Below are 21,800 nucleotides of genomic sequence, written 5' to 3'. Positions count from 1 at the left end.
CAACCAAATTTATAAGTATTTTCCACGAAAAAAAAATTTAAAAGAAAATTAGCAAGAAATATGAGTTTTTAAGTAAGGAAAAAGTTATTTTGACACCATCATTTTTAAATAACTACCATTTGACACCAACTTTTCTAAATAAAATATTATTATTTAAATAAAATATTAATTTATATGAGTGTCAAATGGAAGTATTGGTGTCAGACTACCACGTACTTTTTAAGTAATGATAGAGAGAGTTTATTATTAAAGCTATCAAAAGTTTATTTTAAATATTAAAACATTATATAACTAACATTGATGTTAAAAGCTTAATATTCATTAAACACAAAAACTCGTTGATTAAATTCACTTGCACGGATGACTGATGTAAAGTTAAACTTACCACAAATAAGATTTATTGTCAAGTGTTTTGATATCCATAATAGTCAAGCATAAAAGGAGATGAAAGATATTTTGAACTAACACCTGATTTTTTCTGAATTTTCATTTTCTTACATTTGATTATCATATGCCAAATTTTGGTCTCCATCATTCATTACGTGTTCAAACATATATGTTTCGAAACAAATGCGAGAGCAAGCAAACCAAATAAACTTTGGCATAGCATAATATACAATCATATGACAATGGAAGCAAATCAACTTCATCACTGTGTTACAAATTGCACAAAAATCTAATAACCCTTAAATGAGATCACAATGTCAAGCATGAGGTTCAGGACCAGGCGGTTTTGCATTGAGAAGTGGCTGAAGAGCTTTCACAACAATCGTCATGTTTGGTCTGAAGTCAGCTTCATACTGAACACAAAGCGCTGCCACTGCTGCCAACTGCATTTATCCACTTCTAATATTCAGTCACAACACACACATTACCATGAATAATGAAAACTATACAAAACCTATGACAATGTTCTTTATTCTTATTTTAACTGTTTGGTTACGGAAGAAATATGAAGTTAGAAAAGAAATACCGAAGTTCAGAGAAGTGGTTTTATAAATTTAAGTTTGCATATAAACCTTGGCAATAGCCTTTGGTGGATACTCGTTGTTTAGCTTAGGATCAACACATTGTTTCACTTTGTCCTCGCTCAGCCTTGGAGTTGCCTGGAACAATAAAAGAAGAACAAATTATTATGATTGTAATATGGAGAAGAAAACCAATTAAGGTTATCAAACAAACACATACCCAAGTTACAAGACTTTGTTGTCCTTTCGGCATTGTGTGATCTACTGGTTTTCTTCCAGTCAAGAGTTCTAATAGCACAACACCAAAACTGTAAACATCACTTTTCTGGGTTATCTGCCCAGTCATGGCATACCTGAAGATGAAAGTAATCATTTTAACATGGTATTGTTTGTTTCTAACAACAAAGGATAGTGTTTGGATGGGATGGAATGGAACATGAAATTATTGCTAATAGTTGAAGACACACTTGTCTAGAAACAAATATGTTTCAGTATGCATTTAAGGTTATGGCTAAATGTTTAAGAAGGTTTCATTGAGGGCATACTCTGGAGCATGATAGCCAAATGTTCCCAAGACTCTTGTTGAATGTAGCCGAGCGGCTGTATCAGAAGACTGATTTGTCAAGCTAAAATCTGCTATCTTGGCCTCATAGTCATTGAACAGTAAGACATTGCTGGATCTAACATCGCGATGAACAATAGAAGGTTGAACCTTTTCGTGAAGAAACTCAAGTCCTTTTGCTGCACCAAACGCAATTTTGGCTCTTTGGTTCCAATTTAGAACTGGACCAGGTTCAGCCCCTTGTACACCCTTCCTTCCTGATGGCAGTAGCAAAAGCCTAGAGTTCAGACAAAGAACCAGAAACTGTTTTCTTAATAGAACAAACACATGTCTCAGTGTTGAACATACCATGTAACACGTCATGCAAAGAACCAAGGCCTGCATGTTGGTATACCAAAATTCTGTTTTCTGCCTCTAGACAGTATCCAATCAACTCGACAAAGTTGTCATGCTTCAGTCTTGAAACAACCGATAACTGCAAGATGAATAGTGAAATGTGTGAGAAGATATGATGAATGAGGAAATGGGTTTACATTCTCAGATCAAAAGGCATACCTGAGTGCCGAAATCGGAGTCAGGTTCTGGGGAAGAACTGTTATCCAGCTTCTTAATAGCAGCATCAGTTCCATCACTCAATTTTGCATAGTAAACCCGTCCGTAGGAACCTTCGCCGATGAAAGCCTTTGCACCAAAGTTATCTGTTAACCTATTTAACTCTTCCAATGGAATAGAGGGTATCTCAATCGGCAACACTTTCTGTGGGGCACTCTTTGCAATACCCCTAGGCTCTCCTCTAGCACTTCCTGTATTCACCCATGGTTACTGCAAATCATTATCCATAACCTTGCAGAGGAAAGAAACGTATTGCATAAAAAAGAGAATTACAAATATGAAGATGTTACCACCTCCTCCGCCGTATGTGCTACCCCTAGGTGGTGCAGTGTATTGGCTCGCAGGGGGGCCGCTGCTCTCCTCCTCTGCACCTCCGCAGCACAACATACTTCAGCTGGTCCTATCTGCACCTCTCAATAAGCCATATTCACAGAAACGATCGATGTTCAATCAATCACCTGAAACCATTTTCAACGCTCAAATTCTCCACAGACAATGCGGAAACAAGATAAAATCCAATCGCAACCACTTTTTCGTTCATCCACTACCAAAATCTCAAGAACGTGTTTTCGACAGAGGTGATGAACATGATCAATAAAAGAAAAGGTCAGATTTTTGTTCCTGTAGGATCAAACCACGAACAATGTAAATAACAAAAATTCTGTCTTTAACGTTGAAGAAAGGAAGCAGCAATAAATTTCTTGTTGAAGGAACGCAGAATCATGAATTGCTGACGGGAGAAAATCAACCCCACATACACGTAAAAGATTTAAACCCTCCTCGTGTATGAAAATCTAGAAGTGGAAGAACGACGACGTTATCTGGTTAATTACCTCAAGAAAGTTGTGATGAATCACGTTCTACGATGGCACATGCAATGAGTCGACGACAAAGAAGAATATTACGAAGGGAAAAATAAAAAGAGAGTGAAAGATTGGGAAATGCAGAAGGAGGAAAGTTTTGGAGTAGTTGGGTAAGTTTGGTGTAATGAAAGTTGGTTCGGGAAGAAAGGTGGATGTTATTGTTTTTGCCGGGAATGTCGGTTGGAAGATAAACAATTGTTGTGTGCGCCAACGTTGCTAGGGTTGTGTTGCACGTACGTGCCCCCACGATGGATGCATGTCCTTCGTTCGTTTCCTACTATTTTAGTGCTCTCTGTATTATATGGTTATTATTGTTATTTGTAAGTCTTCGTTATTATCTGACACCGAAACATGACGTGCAAATTATATGCTGGCAACTTCCTACGTACTTAACACCTTGTATTACGAGGTTTTTTATGTTTCCTTTTCGTGTCAATGATTGGATTTACCACTGCCTATCTGTCAATGTATCTTTTATCGGTTGTCCTAAACATGTGTTCGCCTAGGATTTTTAAAGATCTCATTACAAACAACATTTTGATGATGTCGGAATAAGTTTTTATGTTCCTTTAAAAAAAATGAAATTAATGTAGTGATGCTCATCAATGAAGTCCAATTGTATGAGATTATTATCATGATAACACTTGGATTGGATATGATTCATCATATATATATATATATATATATATATATATATATATATATATATATATATTACCTTCCAAAATGAATAAATAAAAAGGAATGGGTGTAATAATATATTTAAATTTTTCATGCCATAAGTTCACTTTTAATGAATTGTAATGTATTGAGGTGATACATTTTTTTAACTAAAGATTAAACTCAAAAAAAGTCAAGGAGGAGAAAAAGCTAAGAGGAAAACCTACAAGTAGGGATAAGGGATGAAGAAATGAATTAGTGATGGGATACAAGGGATGAAGATTCTTGGCACTATTTTCGCGATAATTCTGAAACTTTAAACTTTTCTATCTCCATTATCAAGGTTCTTGACTTTCCACATCTCTATACAGACTGTGAATTTTCCATTCAACTAACTTTTACTCTTCTTTTTGTTATTTTTCTCTGAAGGAGCTGATAACAAAAATTCTATGAAGGAAGACTGTGGCATATTCGTATATAAGTGCCCTTTTTTCAAGTGAAAACATTGAGACGTTGACTTTGTGACATTAAGGTATACTATATTTTCTTTATACAACATTTGATTAGTGTTTGGAAATGAGTTAACGTATTAGTTGTTGTATTCTATATACTCCCTTGTGCTAAAAGAACCCATGAGTAAAGAGAACCTATGAGCAAAAAGAAACTTTGAACAAAGAGAAAATGTTGAGTACAGAACACACATAAGAAAAAGTCAAATTAAATAATAAAGAAAGATCAAATGAAATTGGTAGAGTGACCCAGCGTGAGCAAAGAAGAGAGAAGCAAAACCTCGTGATAGAGATGAACCATAAAGATGTTGTAAAGGTATGATGAATTTTTTTGAGTTTGAATGTGGTGCTAGATTAAAGAAGTATTTTTTTTGAAACTTCACAAATCCTTTACACTATCACAATGTGTTTCTAAAATGAAATGAACCATAACTTTGGTCTTAGGAGTGAAACTTTTTTTTACGAAACTTTGTAAATCCGTGCTTACAAGGTGTTTGTAAAATTGTATGAACTAAAACATTATGCATTGGTCTAATTCTTCTTTGCTTTATTTAATAGACACCATTTATGTTAATTCATTTTGATTTAGTAATTCAAAGTGACACACACACACATATATATTAGTAGCATTAATGCAAGAAAGTCTAAAAAAATTTACTCAACCGTGTAAGCTAGATTTCCAATATTCAGAAGAACATAATTTTGTCCAAAAAGGAAAGAAAGAAAGCTGGGCCAAATTGAAAGTAAACCTCACAACTAAGACACAGACTATAAGGAGATGAAAGAGAATCTATGGAGAGATAAGCAGACATAGTGCTTCATTCATTGTCAGAAAGCAAAAATCTTAAAACAATGGTTACATCTCTTATAAGAGCATTGTATTTACATCGCTCAATCTTCTCTCCATATACGACCACTGATTCTCAACTTCAACTCCTGTCTTTCTCCACCAGAAAAATAAAGAGCCAGGTTCCTCTGAATTATAAGTCCATCTTGACTATCTCGAACTTTTCTATGACTGTCACGAATGCTCCTTGGAATCCCTTGCCAAATAAGTTTGCGCCCATTTGCACCAACTTCTAAGCTGTAGCTGAATTTCTTTGCTTCATAGTCATCACCCATAAATCGCAAAAAAGCCATATACACTGGAGCTGAGCCAAGCTGAAATGCCTCAAAGTGCAAGCAGAAATGCCTTCCGAAACTATTAAAAACCTGCAAAAGAAAGAAAAAAGAAAAACTTCTCACATGTCAAGTGGGGTTCTTTATATTAGGCATGTGCTAGAAATTAACATCATGACAACATGCATTCAGAAAACCAAAGGTGGATCCGTATATCAACTTTAGACTTAAAGAAATGTTAAAAAGCAGATCAAAGAGGAAAACAATTCCATATTTCAAATTATTCATGAAAAGTCAAAAGACTGTGTCTACGTGTATGTCATGTGACCCAAGATGATTATAAACATTACTTGCACAGAATTAAAAATATTCAAGTAGAGTTTTTTTAAACAAACGTGCATGGCCATGTGCACACATGAAATTAAATACATTAGGGGATATGACAAAACTAACATGATGTAAGAAATGCCAGTCCATGAAAAATAGTACATCAAATCATCCAACATTCCAGCTACTACAATTCATTACATAACTTACAGTTAGCATCCATGTGGCATTCTCAACTTCATGAGGATTTGCTTTGACATATCGGTGATTGAAGGTGCATCCATCATGCATGTCAACCTTGTGATCATCCTTGAGATGGGCAACAAGAGTTGGAATGTCACCCATCACTGAGCACTCAGATCCAGCATAAGGGCAATTGTATGGACGAAATCCACAATTTTGCTCGTGCTTGAGCTTAGTATAGTAAGGGAATATATCATGACAACCTAGATTCTGATATCTGCAAGGAAGTTCCAATGATTCTGCCACTTTCTCCAAAGCCAAACACCTTATATTTCCAAGCTCATGATGGCAAGATGGACAGATGTTGTGGACTTCAACTTTACAGTGGCAACATAATGTATGGCCATTTGGACACTGAAACAAACATGTTCAAAATATTAGAGATTAAAAGAAAAATCCAAGACAGGACATATTCATAGTAAACATGAGAAGTGAGAATAATGACTAAAAAGTTTCAGACTTTCAGCATGTTTTATTGACCCTCATCCAACCGTCTTCTCTGTAGAATAGGCAGAACAGTACATGAGGATTAGATGGATATAGCCTTCAGTGAAAAGGTCCAACAACAACAACAATAAGGGTGTGTTGGAAATATGTTGAAAACATGAACAAAAAATCCCAATTCCCAGAGCACTTTACACAGAAGGAAGAGGAGGTGGATTGGCATTCAGTTCAACTGAAGGAATTCCAAAAACGCACTAAACTAGCAACACCTGAGTCATGTTTTCAAAACTATCTTCTTAGCATAAGCAATTCAACCATATATATCCATAGACATAGGCAGAATCAGCACTCTCATTCCCAACCTTTCTTTTGCAGGATGGGAAGGGAATCTGAACTAAATTAAAAAAAGAAAGTGGTTATAAACTTAATATTTGTATAGCTACTTCTGTACACTCCAAAATATTCACTGATGTCAATGAGAGAGTTAAAGACAACAGATGGGGAGCAGATTTGGATAGAAAATTATCGTGAAACTCACATTACTAAAGAAAAATTGAACAGACAGCTATGATCATTTAAATCTGTTCATCCTGATCACTGCATCAAGATCAATGACTAAACTTATCCCACTTTGTCAACGAAAAACAAGGTTGCGGAAGTGATATTATCTTCACATACAATACAGCCATCTTATAAGGACTATGGCGATAAAAATCACAATGCCACGATTTGTGTGTCTATATCTATTTCATTAATGCACCATGAATTACACACAGAAGTTTTCCACGCACACCAACATAGACCCCAAAAGTAAGAAATTGCAAGCACTGTACCTGGTGAATTGGAGGATACATTAAGTTCTTGCAAACAGAGCATCCAAGTAATTCGTACACCCCATTATTTGAACTAACTCCGTTCTTTCCATTCAACCCAACACTAGATTTTGTAGATGTATTGTTACTCTTGGCCTCAGATTTAGCCTTGCCTGTTTCATAGTCTGAAGACATCAGATGAGATTCAAGAACTTCTTTGAAAACACTGCTCCCAGGAGCCATTGCTAACCCAGATCTACAGTATTTCTTTCCAGATGACGAGAAACCAAAGCTCTTACTTTTATGAAATGCTACATCTGTTATACATTCAAATGATCATTGCATAAGAACTTACATAGTAGATTCCACAATAGTCAAATTTGATATTTTGTGATCCAAAGTAGTAGGGAGGGGGAAAAAGAAACATACAAGACTAATTAAAATGTCATTTTTCAGACAGAAGTATGAAAGTTTCAGGTAAGCTATACACACATGCAACAGTAACTAGATTAACTGCTAATTTAAGTGCTTGAGTACTTCTGGAAAACATCATGCAAATAATAAAGATATGTCTGAAATGTTACATAGTTAACCAAAATGCAAACTCAGTAAACCGGGCCTTCACTGTCAATAGATGATAACATGGATAAATTACTTACTAAATGACAATTTTTACAACAAGAAATAACCACAAAGCCTTTCAGATATGACAAAAATTATTCGTAGTCATTAAAGAACTGCAGCAGAATAGTAACTTTCTTTTCCAAATATCAAGCAAAAATCTATCAGTCAATATGCTATGTCATTACAAGATTATAGGAAGACAAGTATAACATACATTTGTTACCAAACAATATATCACTCCAACTGCTAAACTAATGTGAAATTGTTAAATCAATGTTCAAATTTCCGAAATGCTTGAAGTTGAGAAGGGTGAATAGAACAAATAACAGACAAACCAAAACTCATATATGTAAAAAATAACTTCTTCGTGTCCCGCCAGGCCACGGGAGGCTCATTGGGAAAATCCAAACCCAAATAATTTTTCAAGCACGTTCCTATTCACTAAAATTGACCCGTCCTAGTTCTTTGTTTTCTAATGCAATGACATTAGAACAAACAAACTGTGTTGCTTAATGACATCTAGCAGTTCCTGTGCCTTAACTTTTACACAAAAACTGAACCATTTGATCACTATTCTCCATCCCTTACCTCTTCCCTTAGTTAAATTATCCATTAAACAGATAAAAGCTAGCCAGAAGAAATGACAGACGCAACAGAAGAACCCAGAACTTCATTAACCAGCATAAGTAGCATGGCTGGCTTCGCCAAAGTACTTTCTTTTCCTACTCAATACAACCAATCAAAAATCAAAAACAAAAAATCCCAAACAACATCGGTTAAACAATTTAATATATGCAAGAACCAATCTCATACATGGAATCACAGAGCAACAAAAATCAAGCACATGACAGCCAAATGCATACAAATCTGAACACATACATTCAAAAACAACCACAAGATGAGAAAATCTAAAAAACTCACTAACAAACACATGAAAAAACAAATACCCAGTTGAGAATTCCGAGCCTCGACTGCGTGCGTGTGTGGGAAACAAAGCAATTGGGGCGAATAAGAGAAAAAATAAATAAAATTTTTTGAAAGCAGAATGCAAATGAAAGTAGCGATCGGAACGAGCTCCGGGAGTTACGGAGATTACCCCCTGCTATGGAGATTGAACAAAAAAGCGTGTCTTGTTGGTATGCAAATGAATGGCGAAAAATACTAACGTTTGTTCTTGTCCTTCTTCTGCTTCGAAATCGCAGAACTTCCTTGTATTGTGTTCTGTTTCTTCCTCCCCTGAATTATTATTATTATTAATTTTTGTATTATTATTAATTTGTTTTTTTATTTGGGTTTGAATTTTGAGAATAAAAAAATATTTTGGGGTCTTCGTCTCTGTTGTCTGGTCTCGCTCCTAACGATACGTTGCCAAGACAACAAGGTGGTCCAGTGACCCTTCCCGCACGCGACGTTTAAAAGCAAAACCTTTTTTTTTTTTCTTCTTTTCTTGTCGAAATTTTATCTACCATTTTCTCTCCAACATGCCATTTTCCTCTAACTGAAAAGGTAAGAAAAAAAAAAACCTTTAATATTCTATTTTAATCTCACCTTCTCCTATTCTTTTATTTTGTTTTCTGTGTCATTCTCAACGTCTCTTTGAATTTGTTTGCATCAACATTCACATTTTAAATAAATAATAATTGTAATTGTATAAAAGAAAATAATATAAACAGATAGAAAAAAGTACACAATATATATCTTTGTAATAGTTTTACATTTTTTTCTCTTTTTCTTTGTTTTCTTCTTACAATTCCTTAACATCATACAAACACACTAACATTTGAAAAAAAAAACACAAGCACACGTGTAGCATGTGAATGAGAATGCTGTTTTTTCTTACTTTTTTGTACAGCAGTTATACAAAGTCATCTTCGCAATGAACAATAATTAGGATCAATAAGTGAGTTAGGTTGCTTGATTCCACTGAGAACAAGAATGAGAAAAAAAATAAAGAAAGAAATAAACATGTGAATTACTCAAATAAACTTCACTCTCATGAGGATAATGTTTCATTGCAAATTCTTGGTTAATTCTTATAAATTTAGATCAATTTTTTTCCTATTTAAAAGATAAGAGCTCACACGTACTTTTAAAAATAATTAAATTATCATAACAAATTAAAATTAAATTGAATTATGTTGTATGATATAAATTATGATTCATAAGTTAAAATTAGAGATAAGATGACGGACAAATTACCACAACTTAGTATATAAGATTACTATTTTGACTTCATCGATGTACTCTAATCTATTTTGTCTGGTAACTAACACTTGGTGGATTGTTATTTTTTAAATAAAAAAGTAAAAAGATTAATTTTTTCGTATATTATTTAATATATATATATATATTATATTTAAAATATTAATATTTATATATTAAAATTTAATTATAAATAATAAAATAATTTAAAATACATTAATTAATTAAATGCGTAAGATTAGGTGTATAAAATATGTCCTTGACCAATATTTTCAATAATTTTTAATAAATAAAAAATATATATTGAACTTATTTGTCTCTAATTAGAATATATAAAAAAAATGTTCTTATCAAACATTTTCTACTTACCTGAACTTAATGGAAAAACTGTTTAACTATTTTGGATGTATTTCATGTAAATAAGCTACAATAAATATCACTAAAATTAAGAAATATTTCACAACAAAAAAATATCTCGTTTAATATTAACTTGTAGAGTGATATATAATATGATCAATAAATTTAATATAATTATCTTAATGGAAGAGACTACAGTAATTTATATTTTAAAATTTTTAATAACAATGAAAAAAATATTATTAAACCTAATGTTAATGTATAATCCAACAAACTTAGAAAAAATTGCACACATTGAACACTAGTGAAAATTTAAAATGAAAGATTGGTTCCTATTGTGAGTTTGGAAGTTAATGACAAATTAATGTAGATGGACCCTACCTTAACCACTCTTTGTCAGTAAATGATTTCACAATGCAGCCAAGAAAGAAAACAAAATAATATTTGGTAAATGTTAATCAAGTTGTTAAAAACAATCTTACTAATTAAGTCTACATTTGGGTTAAAATTAAAATTGAAAAATATTTTTATAATTTTTGTCATAAAACTACTTTAACAAAGTGTACCAAGTCAAATTCAATTAATAAGAGAGCATATGAGGTTGACTAAAGTATTTAGACTATCAAATAAATAAATAAATATGAAAGTTTATACAATTTTTTTTTTAATTTGGATTCTCGCTGATTTTTTTTGTTATTTCTCTATTGTACTCTCATAATACACTAATTACCACTAATTTTGATATTTTAAAATATATTAAAAAATATTTGAAATATTAACACGGTGTATTTTTAATATTCAGCAGAAGACAACAAAAAAAATCAATAAAAAATCTTGACTCGCTTTTTTTATAAATATATTTTTTAAAATGTTAATCACATAGTAATAAGTTAGTGAAATGTTAATAAAAATTATATTCACAAAAAGGATAAGTTATTCATCTTTTTTTAATACTCAATCTTATTTTAAGTGTATCTTAATAAATCTTTAAAGTATATATTGATCATTATTTTGATATGCACAAAAAAAATGTGATAAGAATTTTGTATGAATCTTTAACTAGAAGTAAAAAGAAAATTATATGAATAGAGATCAGCTTTATGTATGAGTTAAGATTTCATAAGGTTGATAGAAGATAAAAGTTAGTATGTACAGTAGTATTTGTCAAATCTATATATAAAGGAAGAAAAAAAAAATCAAATCTAAATACAATTAACATAAGAGAAAGACTGATAAAATTATTTTATTGTAAATGCAACTATTTATAATTTCTGAAACAATAATATTGATAAAAAATATTAGAGAAAAAGTAATATTTAAATATTTCATCTAAAAATAAATTATTTTTATAATGAGGACTACGAAAATAATAAATTATTTAAAAAAATTAAAGAGTTGTACTATGTTCACATAAAAAAAACAAATTGTAACAGAGATGAAAAGAACACTTTTCATTTTCAAATATATGCATGAAACTCAAAAAATAAAAATTACTAATATAATATATGCGTGACATCCTATCTAATAAATAAATTATAGTAAATAAAATATCACGTAATTATAATATAAAGTAAAACATGTGATATAAAGTATATAAAAATTAATCTTTTACAATCATCCAAAATATAATAAAACGGAAGTACTATAAACACAAAATAATGTCATAATCATGTCTTAAAATATAAAATAGTTTGGCAAAAGGAATGTTTCACTGAGCAAAGAATTACAAATAACATAGTTTATTAGAAGATGTTTAAAAGATCAATAACAAATCTGCATAAACTAAACAATCGCATCCCCACCATCTGCATGATTATCAAGAGTTTTCGCATCTGCTCACACCAATATTGGTAATCATTGCAAAAAGAAAAACCAAACAAGAGAATAGACACATAGAAAAAGGGTAAGCTAGAGAAAAATATTTTTTAACACTGTGAATAAATAAACAAACTATTAAATTCAAGCAACATATAATAGCAAACAATTCAAAGACATTTTAACTCAATCATCCAGATACATGTAATGAGATCGGTCATTGATTGCTTGCACTCATGACCTCTACTACACACAAGGTTAGTTCGTGATCATCCAAGGCTATTATCTTGCCAAATATTAGGACCTCCTACTACTCTCACCTTATGAACTAGTCTACTCTATGTGAGTCTGACTGATTTATTAGAGTGTTAAGATGTAGCCTTACTTGAATCCTTATTTCATTACATACACTACAATAACACCACCATAAAGTCTCCTCAATAAACTCATGGAATTACGCCAAGCACATACCATATACATATTCTAACACATCCATTATCATTTCATACTAAGCATAATGAATCTCATTCTCATTACAACACATAAAACATACATGGCATCATACTTCATGCTTTAAGGGGTAAATTACTCAATCATGGAAGCAAACAAGTAATTAAACAATTATGTTGTCAATCTCACTCAAGCTAAAGAGCTTTCGCTCAAGCGACAAGAGTCTCTTGCTCAAGCTCAAAATCCTCGCCTGGATGACATTGCAAACAAAGAGCACTGAAACATCTACGAGTTTTCGCTTAAGCTAACCCATTTCGCTTAGGCGAGATTACTCTTGCTCAGGCGAGAGATCCTCGCTCAGGCGACAACTCGAGACAGAGAGCAATGACGAATTTCTATTATTCTCCCTTATACGAGAGTTTCTCATTTGGGCGAAAAACGCCTCACTTAGGCAAGAACAACAGATCCTCACATGCGCTCACCCATGCAAAGCCAAAACCAAAGCAAATACAATATACAATTCAATGCAGACATCAATACAGTAACAGAAAACACATACAAGGTTTAAAACAAACAAATCATTTTGAAAACTTATAAACCCTAACTTCTCTTACCTCGAAACTAGGAGCGGACTTGCGAGGAGAGGGAAAGCCTAGCTGAAGAGTACCACAGTACAACTGCAGCTTAAGAAGCTGATAAACAAGAACAAAGGGGAAAACAATAAGGTCTATGACCACAAATCCGAATCAGGCTACGAAACTAAAAAGAAAGGAAACAAAATGGTAGTCTTTAGTTCGACTTACATGGAGGAAAAAATGTCCCTTTAGCTCGAAGAAAGATTTTGCAAGGTCCCTAGCTCAGTTGCTGTTTCAGAGAAAGAAGAGAGAGTTGGAACTGTTTTGGATGCATGAGAAAAAGAGTAAAAAGCTAAGTAGAAAAGTTGAAAGGTTTTCTGGAGTGAAAACAAATGGGCTAGACTAAAACCTTTTACCAAAACTGACTCAAAACTTAAAAACGCAGAAAGTGAACTTTAATATATATATATATATATATATATATATATATATATATATATATATATATATATATATATATATATAATTGCAAAAAAAGTAATGATACAATTTTTTTTCATAAATCAAATTAATTATTTATGAATTGATCTTATTTTTGTTGTTATTTTAAAATCAATTTTATTCTTTCGTTATTTTGTAGCTTAATTTTATTTTTGTTATTTTGAATCTGTAGGTTTTTATATTGTGTTTGGTTTATCAGAAAAAAATGATTAAAATGAAACTATTCTTTTAGAATAAAGTTAAGTTACTTTCTAAATGAATTAATGTAAAAACAAACCTTTATTATAAGTGTTTCCGAAAGAGTGAATAAAGTTATGCAAAATAACCCCTGGGTAGTTTATTGAGTTGAATCAAGAGGAAAATGGATCCCACATTTATTCATTGTCCATGCTATTCTCACCCCATTTTCACTAAGTTTACATCTCCCTTTATTTTGACCAAATATGCTTAATGGATTTTTCATCGCATATTTTCACCCAAAGGAGATTTATTTCTACTGCGTATGAATAAAAAATAGGTAATAAAAAGTCATTTATATCTTATTTTGTAGATTGCTAGGCCTGTGTCTGCCAATAAACATAAATTATTTTTAATTAAAAAAATATTTTTTATATTATAAATATTCGTTATGATAGAAGTGAAAAATATTTTATTGTATAGAAACAATTTTCCTATTAGCTAATTTATTTTCCTCAACTTTGAAGTAACTGCAAATTCAGAACTTAATTCAAAACCAATCAATCATTAAAAAAAAAGTGTGAGCATACAAGATAGTTTATTTACAATAAAATAATAGTGTAATTTGCCTACATCATGATTCCATTTAAAGTGAACTCTTTAAATTGAATTAAATTCATACATAGCCTAACCACTGACCAAACCTTGTAAAAAAGAAAGCTTTATATCTCAACCAATCAAAATTGAAACCTAAGTTTCTTTCTCTTGTTGTGTTGAATACAAGAGAAAAGGTGAAACCCAGTTAATTCATGGTAATCTGAGAAAAACTTGTCAGGAAAACGCAAAATTGATGTGAAGAAGAAATTGAATCCCAGAGTGGAGATTTTCAATTCTACAGTTGCTACTGTTGCTTTGAGAGTGTAGTTGAGTTGAGAGATTTTTGAGGTTTCAAAAAATAAAGAGGCTCACGCCAAAAGCATTTTTGCATTTGCATTTGTGTTTCATTTCATTTCCCCGCCCATAACAAATCAAAAAAGCACTCATATTTTCCACTCACTCTCTTTCTCTCTCACTCCACAATCCATTGAGAAAATTAACAGAAAAGAAAAAGTTTGTTGGTGCAGAAGCAGAATGATGGAGGAAGAAGAAGACCAGCAGAAGCTTCCAGATCTGGTGAAGGAGCTAGTTCACCGCTTGCTCTCCCAAAACCTCCCATCCAATTCCCCGCCGCTAAACCCTAACTCCGCCGAATTCCGCAACTCTCTCCGCTACGCCCTCCGCATCCTCTCCAGCCGTCTCACTCCCTCCGTCGCTCCGGACGCGGCAGCCATCGCCGACTCCATCAAGCGCCGCCTCGCCACTCACGCTCGTTCCGCGGACGCCCTCTCATTTGCCGACCTCTTCTCCAAATTCGCCTCCAAAGCCCAAAGCGTCAACAACAAATGGGCTGTCATCTACCTCCTAAAAATCATCTCCGAAGATCGCCACAAGACCGCCTCCATCCCCGCCACCACGACACCTCTATTGCCCAACCTCGCTTTCTCCGAACCCGCTTCGAACAAGGGCTGGAGCAACGGCGTTTTACTTGTCTCCAAGGATCCCGAGAACCGCCGCGAAGTCGCGTTTCGGGAGTTCGTGAATTTGGTCAAGGAAGAAAACGAGGTGTCGGAAGAGGTTATCGTCAGGGACGTACTCTATGCTTGCCAGGGGGTCGATGGTAGGTTTGTGAATTTCGAGAGTGAGAGTAAGCGTTATGTGATACCCGATTCGGTTAGGGTTCCGAGAGGCACTAGGAGTATGGTTCATAACCTTTGTGAATTGGGTGTTTTGTTTCGGAAGGTTAGTGGTTACATTTCGCAGAGTATGGATCGGTTTCCCAATGAAGACGTGGGAACTGTTGGGCAAGCTTTTTGTTCCGCTTTGCAGGATGAGCTTAGTGAGTACTATAAGTTGTTGGCGGTTCTTGAGGCTCAGGCTTCGAACCCGATTCCTTTGGTGTCCGAATCTGCGAGTTCTGGGAACTATCTATCGCTGAGGAGATTAGCGGTTTGGTTGGCTGAGCCAATGGTGAAGATGAGGCTGATGGCGGATTTGGTTGAGAAATGTAGGGTTTTGCGCGGCGGGGCTATGGCGGGGGCGATTCATTTGCACGCACAGCATGGTGATCCGATGGTTCATGAGTTTATGAGGAGGTTGTTGCAGAGGGTGTGTTCTTCACTGTTTGAGATGGTGAGGAGGTGGGTTTTGGAAGGGGAGTTGGAGGATATATTTTCTGAGTTTTTCATTGTTGGGCAGCCTGTTAAAGCTGAGTCACTTTGGAGAGAAGGGTATAGGCTTCATGATGCAATGCTTCCTTCGTTCATTCCGCCTTCACTTGCGCAGAGGATCTTGAGGACTGGCAAGTCGATTAATTTTCTTCGCGTTTGTTGTGAGGATCGCGGTTGGGCGGATGCTGCGACTGAGGTTATCACTGATAATGAAGTGACAGCAAGAAGAGGTGGTTTTGGGTATGGGGAAACCGATACACTTGAGTTATTGGTAGATAAAGCTGCAAAAAGGATTGACAAGCATTTGTTGGATGTGATTTTCAAGAGGTACAAGTTCAAAGAACACTGTCTTGCAATTAAGCAATATTTGTTGCTTGGCCAAGGTGATTTTGTGCAGTATCTGATGGATATTGTGGGACCTGAGCTTTCTGAGCCAGCTAACACTATTAGCTCTTTCAAACTTTCGGGATTGCTGGAAACTGCAATTAGGGCATCTAATGCTCAGTATGAGGATCCTGACATTTTGGATAGGCTCAGGGTTAAAATGATGCCGCATGAAAGCGGTGATAGAGGCTGGGATGTATTTTCGTTGGAATATGATGCAAGGGTTCCACTTGATACGGTGTTCACAGAGTCTGTGATGGCAAGGTATTTAAGAATTTTTAATTTTCTTTGGAAGCTTAAAAGAGTGGAACATGCGCTTACTGGTGCCTGGAAGACCATGAAACCAAACTGCATTACTTCTAATTCGTTTACCAGATTGCAACATGCAGTAAAGATGCAGTTAGTTTCAACATTGAGACGCTGTCAGGTTCTTTGGGTTGAAATTAATCACTTCATTTCAAACATACAATATTATATAATGTTTGAAGTGTTGGAGATATCATGGTCAAATTTTTTGGCGGAGATGGAAGTAGCCAAGGATCTTGATGATCTACTTGCAGCTCATGAGAAATATCTGCATTCTATTGTAGAGAAATCTCTCCTTGGAGACCTTTCCCAGTCTCTTTACAAGTCACTACTTGTAATATTTGATCTTATATTACGTTTCCGGAGCCGTGCAGATAGATTGTATGAAGGTATCCATGAGTTACAAGCAAGGTATTCATCTTATTTTTTCATTTTGTAAATCTTCTCTCACCAATTTACCCCTGAAAAACAAAAATATATTGCTACGCGTGACATTTGACCATGTGTTTGTTTCAGAATCACTGAATCCTCCCTATCCTCTCGAGACCAGAATAAAACACGATCACGAAAGCAATTGAATGATAAAACTGAAGAGCCAGGATCCTGGATTGTTGATGGGAGAAAAGCACTAACACAACGTGCTGGTGAATTTCTACGAAATATGGAGCAAGACCTTGATGCAATTGCTAAGGAGTATTCATCATTGCAAGAGGAATTCATCTCTCAGTTGCCTATACAGCAGCATGTTGATCTAAAATTTCTCTTTTTCCGTCTTGACTTCAACGAATTTTATAGGCGGCTGTGTCCTAGCGTGTAGGAAATTTGTGAATAAGGCTGAGGGTTGTTTTCTCATAAGGATACGGCATTAAAAGCTTTGCGACCAGCTAACTTCCATTGTGTGTTTGAGTGGAACAATTCTATTGTTGCTAACTTCCTTTGGACCAAGCATTCCATAGGTCATTATTTGACCATAGGTATGTTGGAAACCTTGACCTCCTCAATTTCTTTTTTCATTATGTTTTCTTTGGAAAAATGTGACCTCTTCCTTCTCTACAGGTAGAGACACATTTTGCGATTTGCGAGATTGTTTGTTGCAGATATGAAGCTATTAATATTCGATTGGATGCACGATGTGAGTAGTACAGACGTAAGTATCTGAATATCTAATGATTTAGCTATTTTTTGGGCAAATTTTTCAAGCTGTGCTTTTGGAGATTTGTTCATATGTATCCTAGATTTTGGTTGAATGAAGGTGATTGGAAAATCTAGTTTTTGTATTCTTGTGTATTTCTTCTAGTCTATTATCTCTTCTCGCTCTGCAGAGTGCTTTTTAGTATTTTTCCCTTGTGGCAGTTAATATAAAGCCACATGTGAATCAAGTAGCAAGATGCTTACTATGCAATCGTTATCTTTTATACCTGTTAAGGTAACATGAAAGAGATTCTTTTTTATTTTCTTTTTGTTTTGTCTCTTCTAGTGTTGAAGAGTGAAACCTCATTTTGTTATTTCAGTAATAGCACTTACCCATAAATGAAGAGTTTCAGTTTAATAATTGCTTTGACTCATTCTTATGTATTAATGTGGTCATATTTCAACTTTGAAAACTGAGTGACGGAAACTTGTTACATTGCTTTTTAAAGAGTTCTTTATTAAAGAGATTTATAACAAATCCGTATTTATTAGAACTGTTGAATGTTTAGTATAAAGTTGCTAATTTGGCTGAAATGTTGGAGGGGATCAAGCAACTTTAGGGGCTTGAAAATGTTGTTAGAATGTACAATGTACAGGGTAAGTGAATTATTATAGAGGGTACTCAATGGAAACCGACTTAAGCCACTGATTTTTATGTTTTGGTATCATTAAGCTGCTGCTGATTATTAAACCGAAATTTTATTTTGCCAACCAGTGATATTCTTTCTAACTTGGCATAAAGATCCTTGACAAAAACTCCAGTTAAAGCAATTGACTAGTTGATAAAAATGGAGTGCTTTTTGAAATTTTGTTGTCAATATTATAAATTTTGTTGAAGGTAATCTTTGCACCAACACAAGGTTGAGTTCTTAACGAAGGTTCAATCAAGCCCATGTTATTCGTGATTCAGATATTGGAGTTTTTGATTCCTGTTCTTTTGCAGATATTATGTGGATGAAGCAAGTAGTAAATTAGTTGTTTGGACGTCAGTGAGATGTAAAACTAACTTGGTTAGTAATGATCTTGCTATGTTGCATATGCACTACCAAATACTTATTATTATCAGTGTACAAGATTGGCAGCTGACACGTTTGTCCATTCAATAAATAATATTGCTCTTCCCGTTTCTAGCACTTACCCAGATAAGTATTGGGAAAGTCGTAACTGAAGAAAGGAGTGTAAATTGCATATAATCAAGCATCAAATCAAGGATATGTACGAGGGAGTCAAAATAGTATGAGGACAAAAGGCGGGGTTCATAACAAATTTTTCTGGTGACTAAAGGATTATATCCTTTTAACGTGGTACTGAATGTGTCTACGAGGCATGCTCTTTTGAGAGAGATGTGGACTTGGTGTCAAGTTTTAGAGGCACGTCTTTTGTTCAAGTGGTGGAAGTAAGGTGAAGTTTGTAGAATGTAAGTTTAGCTAGACGCTCGTTAATCCTAGCTGAGGTAAAAGTTGGAAAAGTGCGTTGAGTATTATTTGTAACAAAAAAAAATATTATTCAAGCAAGGGGGGAAATTTACCAATGATGTTGTGGTCTATGTGGAAAAAGGGTCAATACGAAAATAATTAAACGAAATGAGTGGGCATACTATTCAAAATAGGATTTAGATGAATGAATTCTTAAGAGAAAGTTAAGTTAATGTTCAGAAGACAATGGTAAAAATGTGTAGAGATTCGGGAGAAGACCCATACAACCTCGATTATTAGGATAGTAGGTCAGATAGGGTAAGCCCTACTGCCGGAGGTACAAGTACATTGTGATTAGTAAAACATTAGGTGAAAGTAAAACCATTCAGAAAGATTTAGAGATGTTAGTATTTTGTCTTTATGTCTGTACATGATTGATGATATAAAATATCATGTCAATATTTGATCGATGTAACCAGAGAACCTCAATGATGAATTGCTATATAAGAGAGCCCAATTAGCTAAAATCCCATTGATATCTACATGTGTTTCCTCCTTTTTAGTTTGTCTCCTGTATTTTGCTTTTGCAAAACGTCATCATGGTTTACATCACAACAGATTGTGTAAATAATATCACTCCTAATCCCTTAAGGGAAAGGAAGGGAAGGAATATTGACGGTAAATGGCGCCACCAATCGATAGATAAACACCATGAAATGCTGTTAATATAGCTTTGGATGTAATATGTACCTTACCTAAAGGTAGAGCTGTATTTGGAATCCGAGAATGTAATGTAATCAATATAACCCTTCATTTTGTAGAACCTCATATCTCCTTTTTTTTTATGGCTCTGCAAATTGATTGTCTCTTTGTTTCATTTTGTTAATGTTGTTTTCTTTGTATTTTTTCTATATATTTTATATTTTTTCGAAGATGTCGGGCAAGATTGAGTGAAAAGTGTAATTGTGACTATTTCAAGGTAAACTGAGTGGTGAAAGGTTGGGACTTAGTCTACCTTTTTACCTCCTATGACTATTCGTAGTCATCTTCCTTCGTTACAATTTTGGTGCTATCACTTTAAACCTTTTTAGAAAGGTGTGTTAAACTTGTAAACATATTTTTTATAGTGTCACCGAATATTTGCCTTATTTGCCTTTACTACACGTTCTCAAATTTAAATTTACCGAATTTTTTACGAGCAGTAATAGATATGACATCATCCTTATTTTCTTTTGAAGGTATTCCTTTAATTTATTTTCCCTTTTTTATAGCAATTTTTTGTAGGTTTAGTTCAGTCCTATTAAAATGCGCCTAAAAGTTTTGTTTGTTTGTACGTGATTAGCCGTGGTGCAAGATGTAAAAGAAAAGGGTTGGTTTGGTCCAATGATTTGAGATGAAAAGGAGTGAAATATATTATGGACCACCATGGCAATAATATTCCACTACCAAAGAGAAATGCAAGGAAATATTCTGACACTTGTACTTTAAAATTAATTTTTATTTTTATTTTATATTTTAAAAAATGTTATTAATTAACTGTCTTTAAAATTAAAAAATAGTTCATTGAAGTTAAAAAAGTATTTAACTTATAATTTCAAAACAATGTTTTACAAAAGTAAACTGTCTACGGTTTGACACTATTCGTTAGAAAGGAACCCACGGTAACAATGAATTTGTTTAGATATATTTAAATATTCATTTACACTATATATTTGCATAATTGTCTATATTAAATTATGTATTATTTATTCAATCATATTAAATAATCATTTAAATTCTCTATGTTTTCATCTTTTTTTCTAATTTAAACAATTTTACATCCTACTCTATTTTTGTTTATTTTCTACTTTCGCTTTTTGTTCTAACAAAAATCAGTGACAAAGGTAAGAAATAAACATCTTATCGAGTTTTGAACTGTGTTTTTAATTCGAATTATTAAGATTCAGTTTGTTTTCATCTATTATTGTAGGCGAGGAAGGAAAAAGTAAGGGAATGGATTGATTTGAAGAAAACTGTGTGGATGGAGCTGCAAGATTATTATAGGAGGAAGGAAAGTAAGTGAATGGGTTAATTTAGAGAAAACTGTGAATGGATCGATTCCTAGATTTTTTTTTTCATGAGAGATGATGGATTGCAAGGTAGAAAAAAGATTTTTTTTTTCTTCATGATCATGCAAAAGTATGTAGAATCCATTATCTTCTCTCTATTAATTTGAGAAAATTAATTCTGTTACAATATTGATGTCAGGATAATTGATTTTCTTATTTTCAAAATCAATTATTTTCTCTCATGAATTCATGTATATTGATAATATTATTAATTTATTTTAAAAAATATGAATGGAGAAAAATTATTTCTCCATTCGTATTTCTCATAACAATTTAGTAATATTAGGCGATAAACAAGAGCATATGCAC

At 33.6% G+C, this 21,800-nt stretch overlaps 3 protein-coding genes and 1 long non-coding RNA gene across 8 annotated transcripts; 1 reads left to right on the top strand and 3 right to left on the bottom strand.

The window, feature by feature from the left end:
• Positions 1–584: 584 nt before the first annotated feature.
• LOC114195602 (probable protein kinase At2g41970) lies at positions 585–3,152 on the bottom strand. The gene is made up of 8 exons (XM_028086128.1): positions 2,976–3,152; positions 2,436–2,600; positions 2,086–2,333; positions 1,879–2,005; positions 1,514–1,787; positions 1,189–1,321; positions 1,020–1,106; positions 585–830 (listed from the first exon to the last, which is right to left on the bottom strand). Exons 2-8 carry the CDS (start codon positions 2,527–2,529, stop codon positions 705–707), a joined length of 1,089 nt encoding a protein of 362 aa, XP_027941929.1. The 5' UTR covers positions 2,530–2,600; positions 2,976–3,152; the 3' UTR covers positions 585–704.
• A 1,655-nt stretch (positions 3,153–4,807) lies between these two features.
• Positions 4,808–9,001, bottom strand: LOC114181569 (E3 ubiquitin-protein ligase SINAT2-like). 3 transcript variants are annotated; one of them, XM_028068222.1, is made up of 4 exons: positions 8,910–9,001; positions 7,141–7,436; positions 5,831–6,217; positions 4,808–5,386 (listed from the first exon to the last, which is right to left on the bottom strand). In XM_028068222.1, exons 2-4 carry the CDS (start codon positions 7,360–7,362, stop codon positions 5,066–5,068), a joined length of 930 nt encoding a protein of 309 aa, XP_027924023.1. In that variant the 5' UTR covers positions 7,363–7,436; positions 8,910–9,001; the 3' UTR covers positions 4,808–5,065. The 3 variants fall into 3 exon arrangements, with proteins under 3 accessions (XP_027924023.1, XP_027923889.1, XP_027923956.1); XM_028068088.1 differs by having other exon boundaries at positions 8,840–8,993; XM_028068155.1 differs by having other exon boundaries at positions 8,691–8,984.
• Positions 9,002–12,015: 3,014 nt separating this feature from the next.
• On the bottom strand, positions 12,016–13,545 carry LOC114174507. The gene is made up of 3 exons (XR_003602689.1): positions 13,371–13,545; positions 13,182–13,259; positions 12,016–12,134 (listed from the first exon to the last, which is right to left on the bottom strand). It is a non-coding gene; the product is annotated as an uncharacterized LOC114174507 (long non-coding RNA).
• A 974-nt stretch (positions 13,546–14,519) lies between these two features.
• On the top strand, positions 14,520–21,673 carry LOC114183383 (gamma-tubulin complex component 3). Of its 3 annotated transcripts, none has more exons than XM_028070409.1 (4): positions 14,520–17,188; positions 17,294–17,751; positions 17,834–17,924; positions 21,353–21,673. In XM_028070409.1, exons 1-2 carry the CDS (start codon positions 14,952–14,954, stop codon positions 17,592–17,594), a joined length of 2,538 nt encoding a protein of 845 aa, XP_027926210.1. In that variant the 5' UTR covers positions 14,520–14,951; the 3' UTR covers positions 17,595–17,751; positions 17,834–17,924; positions 21,353–21,673. The 3 variants fall into 3 exon arrangements, with proteins under 3 accessions (XP_027926210.1, XP_027926203.1, XP_027926195.1); XM_028070402.1 differs by lacking the exon at positions 21,353–21,673 and adding an exon at positions 18,912–19,910; XM_028070394.1 differs by lacking the exon at positions 21,353–21,673 and having other exon boundaries at positions 17,834–18,342.
• The last annotated feature ends 127 nt before the right edge of the window (positions 21,674–21,800 follow it).

This window comes from Vigna unguiculata, chromosome 1 (assembly GCF_004118075.2).
Source record: "Vigna unguiculata cultivar IT97K-499-35 chromosome 1, ASM411807v1, whole genome shotgun sequence".
NCBI lineage: Eukaryota > Viridiplantae > Streptophyta > Magnoliopsida > Fabales > Fabaceae > Vigna > Vigna unguiculata.
This window is presented reverse-complemented; position numbering and strand designations above follow the sequence as displayed.

Coding starts and splice junctions, on each gene's coding strand:
- LOC114181569 (XM_028068222.1), bottom strand. CDS start 7,362: ATGGCTCCTGGGAGCAGTGTTTTCAAAGAAGTTCTTGAATCTCATCTG. Junction 6,218..7,140: donor TGTATCCTCCAATTCACCAG/GTACAGTGCTTG, acceptor TGTTTGTTTCAG/TGTCCAAATGGCCATACATT. Junction 5,387..5,830: donor ATGCCACATGGATGCTAACT/GTAAGTTATGTA, acceptor TTTCTTTTGCAG/GTTTTTAATAGTTTCGGAAG.
- LOC114183383 (XM_028070409.1), top strand. CDS start 14,952: ATGATGGAGGAAGAAGAAGACCAGCAGAAGCTTCCAGATCTGGTGAAG. Junction 17,189..17,293: donor ATCCATGAGTTACAAGCAAG/GTATTCATCTTA, acceptor TGTTTGTTTCAG/AATCACTGAATCCTCCCTAT.
- LOC114195602 (XM_028086128.1), bottom strand. CDS start 2,529: ATGTTGTGCTGCGGAGGTGCAGAGGAGGAGAGCAGCGGCCCCCCTGCG. Junction 2,334..2,435: donor TAGCACATACGGCGGAGGAG/GTGGTAACATCT, acceptor GGGTGAATACAG/GAAGTGCTAGAGGAGAGCCT. Junction 1,788..1,878: donor TTTGCATGACGTGTTACATG/GTATGTTCAACA, acceptor TACTGCCATCAG/GAAGGAAGGGTGTACAAGGG.